Here is a 12,861-nt window from a genome sequence, read left to right on the forward strand (position 1 = left end):
GAAAAACATGCTGAGTGCAATGAAGAGCAGTGGGATGCCAGGGTGCAAATACTGAATGAGATTGTTTGTAAACAAGCTTCCTATTATTATTTCTTTATTGCTATCAACTCTAACAACTCAAAGTTTGTCTTTTGAATTTGCCAATGTTATTTCTTTGTACCTATCTCCTCTTTTTAAATCACACTAGAGTATTCCCTGCTATTTTGAATTTTGTATTTCATTGTTGTCCCTTCGATAGAGCTAGATACTGATAAGTGGATAGCAGATAGCAGTCACTGTACTAAAGACAAACACTGTCACAAACAGTGACTGCAACTGTCATTATATTTTGATTAACTTGCAGCATTCCACTTTCAGGCATACAAAAAAAGTAAATATTCCTTTTCTCTTAAAAAGCCTGGGTTTCTTGGAAAAACTTCAGACTAATGAGCTACGGTGGACTTACTAGTCTGTGATGTCTTTGGTCTTCAAATAAACATGCTAAATTAAACTACACATGAACCTCTCCTATATTTTTTACTGAAATATTTCTACGTACAGTTTAAATTTGAATCCTCTGCTCTTTTTGCCATGTTCTTAAGCTGTGGACTGTTAAGCAACTCCTGCATCTCCCCAGAGATGCAAATCCTTAGCTCCAGTGCAAATGAGATTTGTAAATTCTTGAGGGAGGTATGTTTTACACAAATGGGAAATAGTGTCGTTACTTAGCACTGTGGGAAGTATTTCAAAAGCTGAAACACCCTTGCCTTCAAAAGCAGGAAAGTTTTTAAAGAAATGTCTTCATCATCCTCCTTTGCAAATACTGACAAACATTTGATCCACTGAAGTTCGGTGTTATTCAAAGCCATGCACGCTTCAGCCAAGCCCCACAATCAGATATTGGGGGAATACCTGCTTAACCTATAAATATTCATGCCCATATAATTTCCTTCCAATCAAATCAGTAAATATAATTTTGACTTTTTGAACTCAGTATGTATTTTATTTGTTAGCTAAAACCACAAAGATTTTTCTAAATTCTCTCCAGCCCTTCTGTTTAACCAGTCTATGTTGCAATGGTTGGCCTGCAGCACTTCTATTTTTAGCTCTAATGGAACAGTCTTAAATTGCTTATTTTCTGTTTACTAAAGACATTGAGCTTGTAACCATGGAAACTGTGGCAAGTGCCACAGCTCAACTGTTTTATTAAATGGATGGAAGTTACAGCTGCAAAATTTGAAAGGCCAGCATGTCAATTTTATACACAACTCAAATTGCCATATATACCACATTACAGCAAGTACTACATTAAATATTAGAAGCCAGAATCTGGTCTTGGTTGTAATGATATAAATTGTACTATCTCTCTCCTCAATGGAAACAAACAAACAAAAAAAATATTCTTATGAAATCTAATTCAAGATCTGTTTTTGTCAAATTGCACAGGCTGTCAAGTTTCAGTGATTACTGCATTGGAGTGCCTAAATTGCAGATAATGTACATTAAACCAGTCCCTGGTTATTATAGAAAGACCCCATCTCACAGTGGTGTCTGCATGGAGTTTTTAGCACATTATTGTATTGCTTACAGCATTGCTTTTGGAACCACTATGTTCTGTAGCATTAATAGAAATAATTAAATCAAAAGTAATGACCTTGTCAATTGAAACTTCCAAAGCTAGAGAGGAAGAATTAACACAAGGAGCTCCTTAAATCTGTAATTAGATTTTTAAATCAGAACATCCTGAGCACCAGAGGTATTGAAAGTCTACACACTATCACTTTTAGTATAGGCTGAGTATGCTCCACAAATGAAAGCTAGGGTATTTTTAAATTTGTACATTGAGTTGTATATAATGCTTAAGTCAAACTCTTCTGAGTTTAGAAGATTTTTGTGACGGAGTATAAATCAACTAACAAATATGATTTTTAACACAAACCTAAACATTTCCCCAAAGTCCTCAAAAGACTGAGGGCTAAAATAAAAATAGTGGTATATTTACATCCATAAATACTTAATGCATGACTCATCCTGTGTAATAGAGCCAAATGCTTGAAGAATGTTCAGCATTTAGAGGAATCAGGTTCTGCTCTGCTTTCTTCTGTGGTTGGAACAGTGTTCACATCTCTACTTTTGGTGTTAAATGTCTCCATATTACAAGTCTGTCTATACAGGCACTTTCTATGAACAAAAAAACCTGTAAAGTAAAACTGACATTTTGAAGGAGACACCTTTGGGTAAAGGTAAGAATCCTAGAAATTATGAACAGTGGTATTTTTTTCTGTGAAACCATTACTGTTCAAATTAAAGAATAATATATTTGATGCTCAGTTATTGAATTCAAAGAAATATTTTTCACTGTCTGCTTGAGTAACTAGACTTACTGAAGTAAAAAAAAAAAAGATTGTTTCCTTCCATTTATGTATTTCTTTCTTTCTTTTTAATCCATCTGCAGGATCTACCTTCATTTGCAACACCCACGTAATTCCAGTGAAAAATCAAGAAGGAGTAGCAATGATGTTTATTATTAATTTTGAGTATGTAACAGATGAAGACAATGTGGCATCTCCTGAGAAGTGCAAGCCAATTTTACCATCTAAACTTGTAAACCGTAAGTTACTCAATGAAATTTCTTTGCTTAACTCTACTTTTATCTGGCAAAGTAATCAACATGGGCAATAAGGTTAGCAAAGGATGCAATCCCATTGGTTGACTCAATAATTAAAAATAATAAGAAACTAAATGCAGCAAACCTACTGCAAGATGTTGATAAAATAACCCATCAGATCTTTAGTAGTACTAACAGAATAGATCTTGTGAATGGTACTAGGACATATAAATTCATAAAAACTAAAATCTTTCACAGAAGTTCATTATCCTTGACAAAAATCAATTACAAATGGAAAACTGAAAAAAAGCATTGTGATGTAGCCCAAATATTTCATCTTTGTCCACTCAAAATTGAATACTTATATTTTATAAAAAAATTGGTGGCATTTGATTAATAGTCGGTGAAATGTGATTAGATTGGACTAGAAAATTAAAAAATTAGTTAATACATAATTAAATATTCTGATTTTATCAAATTGAAGAATTTAGATTGACTTGAAGGATCTTGGGGAGCGGAGTGGTGGGTGTACAGGAAATGCTTTTGCTTTTATTACACTTTGGGGCATAAGTATTGTCAAAATTAGAAAACTCAGCACAAATGCCCACTTCTTACACAACTATATTGTGTAGCTTTCTGTCCCACTATCTGCAGAACATGTGCTCTTTTGCTGACCTTCGCTGTGTGCAGCAACAGCACACGATCCTTCTGCTTTGCATCGCCACTCACGTAATCTACTCTTACTACAAGATTTGCCACAATCCCATTTGTACAAGCTCTTAGTAAAGCACAGCATGCTCTAACAGTGAGCATTAACACTTGGAAAACACCTTCTCACAGTAAGATAATCTTTTAACATTAGTACAATAAAGGAACATAAGTATTCCAATTGTTAAATCAACACTTCCATTTTCCCTAGGTAGGAAATAAGTACTGATACAATTCTCACTGTGAGAAGCAAGGAGAGAACTTTCTTGATGCAAATACTACACAGTGCCTGAAGTGTCCATAGAGCCTACAATGACAGGATGTATAAGAATGTGGCAAAGAGAATTTCCATTACTGGAAACCTGCCATTTGCAAATAATTATTGTTCACCAAATATCACATTTTTTAAAAAGTGTATGCAAACAGTCTTTAAAGTACATGTTTAAAATCTTATGCTTTTATGCGTCCTTTTCTTATTCTGTTTTGCATTGGGTTTGGAGCTTTTTTATAACCAAAAGAACAGTTTTTTGTTGGGATTTTTTTCAGATTCCAAGAAAACACTTTTTTTCCTGCTAATGATACCATTAAAATGCCATTAAGGGATATCAGGAAAAATAGAAAAATTGCATTAGAAAAAAATTATAAGTACATTAGGTAAACCCTACCTATATTCTGGTTTTATTTTAGTATATCTTGGTTTTGTGAGTTTGAAACATCTTACTTTCTCTATTTAAAAAGCAATTTTATAACATAGATAAAATTGTTCAGCTTGTCCATGCTTATTGTGGTTTTATGGACAAAATTGAAGGTAAAATACCAATTGGGGAGAAAAAACAGAGTTTCATGTCTTGAAAAAGAACATTTTGTTCTGATATCTGCGACACATCACTGTACACTTTCTAGTGTTATTGCTTGCTGCATTTTAGAGTGAAAAGAAACTAAAGAGGAAATTGCAAAAAATACCTCCACTATGTCAAAACATCCTTCTCTTGTTTTATGGTATTTACACCTGACATACACAGGGGATCTCCTTGAGGAGAGTTCTTGAAAAATTAATAGATTGGCCTCCAAGCTCAGTACATAGCTGATCTCTCTCAGAGAGAGATCAAGGTGCAAAAGGAGGCAAAGAAAGGTGGCTTGGACCATTTTCCTGCTAGTGAGTACAGCCAGATGCCAGAAACTGGCAGAAACTAGAGCAGGCACATGGCTGCTCCATCTTCTACTGAGTTGTTCATGGTTTCAGAGCAGACTGTTATGTGGGACGGATGGGATGGATGGTGATACAAAATATGCTACCTAGCCAAAAATTCCTCTTGGCAAGAAAGAGGCCAAGCTATGCAAAACATCCAGAAATAACTGCAATATACTGTGTACAGTTCAATGGTGGTTTTAAACTATAATAGACAAAAGCCTTAAAATATAGAAAAGGCAGAGAGAGACCAATAAGCTAAAAAAGTCAAAAAGGTGGATGGTTTACCATTAAAAACATTTTTTAAAAGTCATGTTCCCAGCATAAGAAAGGCACACAATAGATTCTCCTGGAGATAGTTTTTCATCATCATACTCTATCTAGAACAGGTAAACCAGGTGATCTCTTTTCACTGGATAACAGACAAAAAGGACAGTAATAGGTACTGGTTCAGGAAAAAAAAGAAAAAAGTAACAAAATCCCTTCGAACGCAGCAACCAATTTAGAGAATAAAAATAGAGAAGGAACCAGACACATAACAAGTGCAATATATCTCTGACAAACAACCAGGAAAAGCAACAGCTAATGACAAAAGACAATAGATTTCAGATTACATTAACATCTGCTGCCCAGAAGCACACAGACCATGAGAGATTTCTTTCCAGAGCTCCTTAGATTGATTTTTCTCATATTAGAATGCCTTTTCTACATGAGAGCAAAAAAAATGACTGAGTCAGGTTGCAGGAAAGAAGTAAAAGCTGCTAGGAAGCAAATAGATTGCAACTATTTTCCTGACCCTAGAAAACAAGATAACTTTTCATACTCTCATCCTTCCTCTAATGGATTTATCAAGACTTGATCTAATTTATTGAGTGTATCTTTGAAAAAAGCCTTTTCTTTTTTGTAAAAGCTTCTATTCCACAGGCTGGTGCCAACAGTTTTGAACACTACCACTTACCATAGGGCTCCTTATGACAGAAATTGCCACTGAGATGAGCTCAGTTGGTTACAGCAGAGTGCTAATAACATTAAGGTTGTGAATGGTTGTTGATCCCTGTATGGGTCATTCACTTAAGAGCTGGACTCAATGATCTTCCCATTTCAGAATATTCTGTGATTCTGTAAAACCTAATGCAATGAAATAAAAAAGCATTTCATGCAGTGAGGAAAAGAGGGATTTCAATATTTTAACAAGCTGAGGGCCCTCTGAACAAATTAAGACCTATGGAAGACAAGTAACATTTTTTAGGTTTATCTCAGTGACTGAATTTAGCTTTGGATAGTCAAAAATTTAAAAATTTATCAGCTGAATACCTACAGATATTTTCAACAATATTTTCAACATTTTCCCTATTTGTAAGCTCTCTAGTACAAAGGCCCTGTCTTTTGTTATGTGCCAGGATGATGGCTAACATAGGTTCTGATTCAGCAACGGGCTTGGCAGATGATGATAATAATAGATTATTGAAAAGAAATGGTATGTTTCAGGAGTTTCATGACTACATTTGAGTATAAATAGAATTCTTTCTAGTCTGGTGCTCAAGAGTTCTTATCTTATATGCAGTAAATGTCTGAATAAGAAGTAATGTGAAAAATGAAGGAAGTGGCTTAACAATTGAAGCGTAGAAGTCCTTTCAGCTGATTGTTTTCTTCTAATTTTTTCTGGCAAGAATTTACCACCAGTTTTCACTGGCAGCTAGTACAATTTTTGTATAACCAAATAGTGAAATTTTAGAAGATCCTAGTGTGCACTAATCTTCAGATAAATCACAGCCAACTCATTTTTCACTCATTTCTGTTCCGTTGTTTTTGTAATTTTGCTGCAATTCTATTTTCCAATGTATACCAGTTCCCTAGCAAAACTAAAGAAGACTTTGTTCATATATAACTTTTCTTTTTTGAGGAAGAAAAGGTATAGCCCAAAACTTTTGCTATATCTTTTCATTTAAACTTCTAATCAAACCTTAAAAATGGATTTTACTCATCTCTAACAGTTCTTATGGGCTTTTCTCTCTTACACCACTTAAAAACCCAACATTTGCTTGATTGTCACTATGATAAAAAATTATTTCCAAAAATGTAGTTCATAAATTTACATGAATCTAGCCATTTGCAAAGCTACATAAAATTTTGAACTCCAACTGAAATAATGCATAAATAAATTATATTTAGCAAGACACTTGCAGTAAAAGAGAACTCCTTTCTGTGAGACTCACTGTAAAAATGAACAGAGTTTTATGTAGATTTTCTACAATGAACTAAATTAAGAAGAAATGTGATTTTATACCACCTTAGCAAAAAAAAAAAAAAACACTAGCAAATAATGATTTAAATTTAGCTACTAGTAACAGTTGTTAACCAAAATAGCATATGAATTCCCATTCAGTGTATTGTACAAAATTCATTAAAATTCTTATTGTAAATTATTAAGTTGTAACTTCTGCATGTAAAGGTATCTTTTATATCAATGGTTGAGGAAAGGGACCCTTAGTTTCCAATTTATTCCCCAAATCTCTCAAATATTCCACTGTGGCATATTCACCCACTTCATTATTTTATGAGGGCTTTTGTCAGTTTGTCAATTTACAGTAGTGGCATAAATTAGTATTTGGTCATGGCACCTGATTCTATTCCTCAAAGCTGTGAAATACTCCTTGTCTGTAAAACTGGTGACTACAACATATCAAAATCAACCATGACATAGATTGAACTCAGAAAATCAACAACCAATTCCAACTGACAGAAACTGTAGATTTGAGGATACTGACTTCAATATGAAGAATGTGGCTACAATTTTTCTACTCAAAAGAGACCATTTATGGGATTTCAATGAGAGAACCTTTCAGAAATCAATTCTGAGTTGTCTTCGTTTTCTGCCCCACTTAGAGCATTCTACCTTTTTACCGACCTATAATGCTTTTCTAACATTTAAACCAGCCCTGTCTAGATCATAACTTCTATTAATCAAATAAAATAACTAGTTAGATGAGGTAACTTCATCACAAGTTTTATTTCTTTAATCTCAAAACAGTTGGAGTAGCTAGAACTATTAACCTATAAGCTGAATATTGGTTCCCAAACACTATGTTTATTACCTCATGGGAGAAAGCCCAGAAAGTTATTTGATTAAACATGTAATCGAATTCTGCCAAAGAGGGATATTTCAGGATTGTCTTAGCGTTTTATCATTTCAAAATCTGTAAGCCTAATAAAGACAACCTGGAGTAATTTCTTGGGTTTCTTTCTGTGAAGGAAATGAGAGGATCTGTTATGCATCCTATAAATGGATAATAACCTTCTTTGGATAAGATTCAAATAAAATGAAGAGGCTAACAATATTCTTAAAACAGCCAAAACTTTAATCAGAAAATCTTTGAAGCAACTTCTTCAAGCTGCTTACTCTTCAGCAAGTTTTCCTTTTTCCTAGCCCTAGCAAGGGAGAACACCCCCTACATTGATTTCAACAAGCACAGCTGCAATTTAAATCAGACCTTTCCTTCCAGTTAAAAAGCTAGCACAAAAACACAGTATTTGCTTTCGTCTGTGCAAAGAACTTTGCCATATAAGTATGGCAATTTGAAATGAAAGGCAAGCATATATTTTCAGGACTGCAATGTTGTCATGAAACACTGCATACTGTTTGACGCATGCAATTTTGCCACATAGAATATGGCACATATAAGTAAAAGTAACCCTCTGACTTTGCCCAAAATGTAATGAGAAATTTGTCCAGGGTCTTATTTTTAGCTGCAGCACTGGAAGCAAATTCATCTTCAGTGAGGGCTAGTCAAGAAAAATTGTGTTCAGGAGGACAAAGGTTTCTATCTAGCCAAGCAGCAGCATAGCTCTGAAAACCCCAGTGTCAATTATGTGTATTTGTCTCCAAGGTAAATTACAGTAAATATTAGGCAAACTGAAGTAGTGCTGAGCTGTTAGCAAAGGAATATGAGCAAACACCAATCACCAGTAAAAGACAGAAGAGCCTCTGCTGTTACCACCTTCAGTGCTCCACAAACACCTAACTGCCTAAATTAACAGATCAGCTACTGAGATAAATAATTTTTCTTAGACTTCTTCTACAGACAGAGAAATACTTGCAGGGTAGCTCTGTTTCCTCATGATGGCTGCTGTTGGGGATCAGCTTAGAAAGGAAACTTTCCTGGATTCCATGAACTGTAATTAGCTGCTGAGATTACAGCCTCACCCAGCTACTATCACAGAACAATTTTGCTATATCTTGTACAAACATTCAGTTAAAAAAAAAAGCAATCTCTGCTTAAAGAGATTGACAATGAAAAAGCAGAAGTGACACAACTTTCAGTAGCTTTCAGTGGAGGCAACTTATGCGTACCACACTGGTTTTCCAGTGATATATTTTTATTAATTTTTAACAGGTCTCCTATCAATCTGTTCCTTTCAGGACATTTAAAACAGGGGCATTCTGTGAAGTAGCTTGAAGACTAGGATAATGATTTTTCTGAAGTCATCCCACATTATAATACATACCCTCAGGAAAGCATAAAGGTAGTGAGTTTTACTTCATTCTCTGATGTAAGAAAGAGACACGTCTCAATTATTCATTATAAGAATTAACACAGAATATGACACATCTGTGCACTTGCTAAATTGAATCATAGATTTTGACCTTGAAGAGAAAAAAATCAAAACTATCAGAGTATCTCAAGCTTAGACAAAAATGACTCTACTAGAAAACAGAAAAAACTTCCAATGGATTTGAGATGCTTCTAGATGGATGTTGTTTACCAGAAATATAGGGTGTGTAGTTATCATCTACATCATTAAAATGCTTGCCTTAGAGCAGCTGGCTAGGACACATAGTCTGAAGAGTTCTTACCATGAAAACATGAAATAAGTGAGGCCTATTAGGAATATGAAGCTAAGCTCATATTGGAAACAACTGTCAGTGAATAAAATCTCTTCTTCTAATGGAATTTATGAATTCTTCAAACTTTTAGTAAGTTTCATCCAAGTAAAATTGTCATTGTCTAGCAAAAAATGTATCACTAATTAGAAGCTCCATTTCATGAAAAATAGCATGTTAGTCTGTGTACACCTACTTTAGTTTTCTGTCTGGAATCTTAGAAAACTTTAAAACTTGTAAGTAGAACATCTATTGATCTATGCAAAAAAAAAAAAAAAGAAAGTAGCAATTATTAAATATTTCTTGATTGAATAGTTCTTAAATTTTCCAAATAAAAAGTCAATGTACTTTCAGACCAACTCTTCTGCATATTACATATATTGTTTTTTATTTTAAGCTACCTGAATTTGCTTCTAAAACGAGTGGAAATTTGATATTCTGTCTTCTTTTCTTAATAGCCTGTTTATTTTTTGAATCTGTTTCAAGCAAAAGCTTTTTGTAAATTTAGTTTAATTGTATTTCAGATGGTAACAACCTTTCAAGTGGCTCTTCTTCAGGTAAATCTATCTTCTAAAATTCTATCTGCAAAAGTCCTTTTATTGCTTTGTTCTGGCTATATTATTTCAAGATCTCATTACATTTTATATATTTCTGGAAGACTGCAAGTCATAATATGGCTCTTTCTTGCACTGACTGAATATTTATTTCTGCAAAACTATAGATATAACAAGTAAACTATTAAATTTAGTATAATTATATGACATATAAAATCCAAATTTAATGATACTTCTCATCTTATTATTACTGAAAGTTGCAATATGCAGAGCATAAAAAAGTTTCAATCAATATATGAGACAATACACAGTGCAGAAATTGATAGTAGTATATGAATTCAGTGTTAAAACATAGAAAACATGTCTCAGAGAAAAGCAATATTTTTTTATCCTATGAAGCCTAGCAGCCAAGGTGATGAAGGGCTGAGAACTTCTTGAGAGCTTGATTTAGTAGATAGAATAAATTGTCTTTTCCAGCTGCCAAAAAACCCACCATAGTCATACCAACACAGCTAAATATTGTGCTAGGTAAGAAATAATTTAGGTATAATATTTTCTGCTATGCTTGATATTTTATTTCAGTGCAGTTACTTACTTCTTTTGCCTTTCATACTTCTAATCATATTTAAGAAATAAAAATGCAAGTAAAATCTCTGTCTGAGAGAACAAAAAGTTCTTTTTTTCATATGGCCTTTAAATAAAAACTCTTCAACTCCTGTAATTGTAATGAATAAGATATAGTAAAATGACAGTTCTATCAACAAGTGGAAGAAAACCAAGTAAATGTACCAATTCATATTAACATTAAAGGAAATAAACATTACATCTTTTGAGGGAGACCCTGTTTACATTGTTCTGAAGAAATTCTCTGGTCAACCATACACAGCTGAGCCCCACAATCAGTCAGAGACTTGATTCCCTTCCTTCATGTTCTGACAAAGTCTTATGTATAGATATCAAAGTTAAATCTTTCTCACTTACAATGGAACATAAAGAAAATGGCTGATTTCTTATACTGGTAGACGACACATGCAACCTTAAATTTTGGAGAAAACTAAAAGAAGCTCCAAAATTAAAGGAGACCATATCAGAGAATAAAATAAGAAGTGTATTCAGTATCTGAGAATTATGAGTTCTAGCTTCTAATGTTAATAATTGCATATGCCTTGCTTTTTCCTCCTGGAAATAAATTAAGATTATTTAATATGCAGAGCAAGAAAATTATCCACTTAAATATGCTTCACTACATTTTGGGAAAAAGAACTGAAAAAAACATAATTGTCTCTTTCTGTATTTTTTTGTCCCAAGGCCTGCTGTGCCCAGTCAGAAAAAAAAGGCGTCATCACATACCGCAGTGTTTGCATAGAGTACATTCAAGTATTTTCTGCTATTTTAGACTGTCAGGGATTCCATTTCTCAAAAGCAATTGTTTCCTTTAGTCTGTTGCATGAGTTGCTAGATGATATTTGCAAGCTTTTGAGCAGCAATTCGATAACTATCTGTATTTCTGACAACCTAAATTCCTGAATTCTGTGACAGAAGACATTCAATTATGAGAAAATATTTCAGCAAATATCTGACTTGTGCTGCTTTTGTGAAAGTAATTGTGCTTATCCTTTGGGGAAGTTTCAGAACAACAGTATTATCAAATTATCCCATGCTCTGGAGGAAAGTCTGTCATAACTGACCTATCATACCTGCCCTTGTCAAGGAAATCTGTTTACAATAGGTTGGTCATTGTGGATATGTATGTTCTATTCTTTAATCTTATATATTGGAAAAGTAACATATGTTTCATATTATGGCCAGACCAGTCATTCACCATTGTAAAACTATCCAAGACCTGATTTTCTTCCACACCCTACCACAGTCAAGAGGTTTAACAGAAATATAAGCAGTTCATTTTGGTTCAGGCCTCAGCCTAGGAGAAGTGGTACATTGCACCAGGAAACAGTTCTGACAGTTTCTACACCTCATTTAGACAACATTCTGCAAACTCTTTGCATTTGAGCTCCTTTGATTTGATTTTGGAAAATCTAAATCTAGAGAATGTTGAGACAAATAGACTAAATCTAGTTGCCAGCTAGGGAGCCTGAGACCAGCTAGTATATTTCCCTTTGCTTTCACATTCTGGAGTCTGGATAACTGGTTTGCATCAGCATGAAAATAATAATACTACTAGTGGTGCTATAAAAGCAGGCTGAGCCATTCTTTCAGGACATCACAACTTTTCAGTTGCCATCTCTTAGGATTACCCTTCTGCAGTGTTTGGGATAAGATTGCAGGATTACCACTGATATGGGCTAAACAAACTTTGGGAAATAAGAAAGCATCTACCACTACCCAGAGACCACTAAAGAAATTGTAGAGAAGATAAACTGTCCAGTTGCAGGCATTTCTCTGACTTAGCCACTGTGTCTTGTAAGTAAATGTAGATTTCATCATTAGAAATTTGGGGAATGACTTCACTGGGTCAAGGCCACATGCAGGCCAAATAAAATTTCCCTTCCTTTTTACATAATGTTTGCACAGAACAGACACAAGAATCTCTACCCATGCAAGTGTATTGGGTTACAAAAAAAGCCTTATTCAGATATTTTTGCTGGAATGCCCCATTTTGTATTGATGAGGCAGGGAATTTTCAACCATGATTGTAGCTGTTCATAGGTCTTTTGGGAAATAATTTTCATTGGGTTGTCTTTTTTTTTCCTGACACAAAATTCCATATAATTGTATTCAGTATTTAGGAATAGTAATTTTCTATTAATGTTAGCACTTCTTATTACAATACATATGGGAAAACAAGGATATTAATTTTTGTTATCAAGGCAGGATTTTACCTGCATTTTTTTCCAAAACTATTAATATAAATATTTTCTTTCCATGAATTCTAAGTAATCTCTTTTTATCTCCCAAAATATGAGACAGAATTGAAAAAAGC

At 34.0% G+C, this 12,861-nt stretch overlaps 1 protein-coding gene across 1 annotated transcript in view; it reads left to right on the forward strand.

The window, feature by feature from the left end:
• The window catches only part of KCNH7 (potassium voltage-gated channel subfamily H member 7), a 201,408-nt gene that overhangs the window by 115,316 nt on the left and 73,231 nt on the right, over nucleotides 1-12,861 (forward strand). Inside the window, exons 3-4 of the mRNA XM_056496789.1 lie at nucleotides 2,435-2,590; nucleotides 9,891-9,923. Of these exons, the coding sequence (XP_056352764.1) occupies nucleotides 2,435-2,590; nucleotides 9,891-9,923 (189 nt within the window). The remainder of the gene's footprint in view (nucleotides 1-2,434; nucleotides 2,591-9,890; nucleotides 9,924-12,861) is intronic.

The sequence above is a fragment of the Oenanthe melanoleuca genome, chromosome 7, assembly GCF_029582105.1.
Source record: "Oenanthe melanoleuca isolate GR-GAL-2019-014 chromosome 7, OMel1.0, whole genome shotgun sequence".
NCBI classification, from domain to species: Eukaryota; Metazoa; Chordata; class Aves; order Passeriformes; family Muscicapidae; genus Oenanthe; species Oenanthe melanoleuca.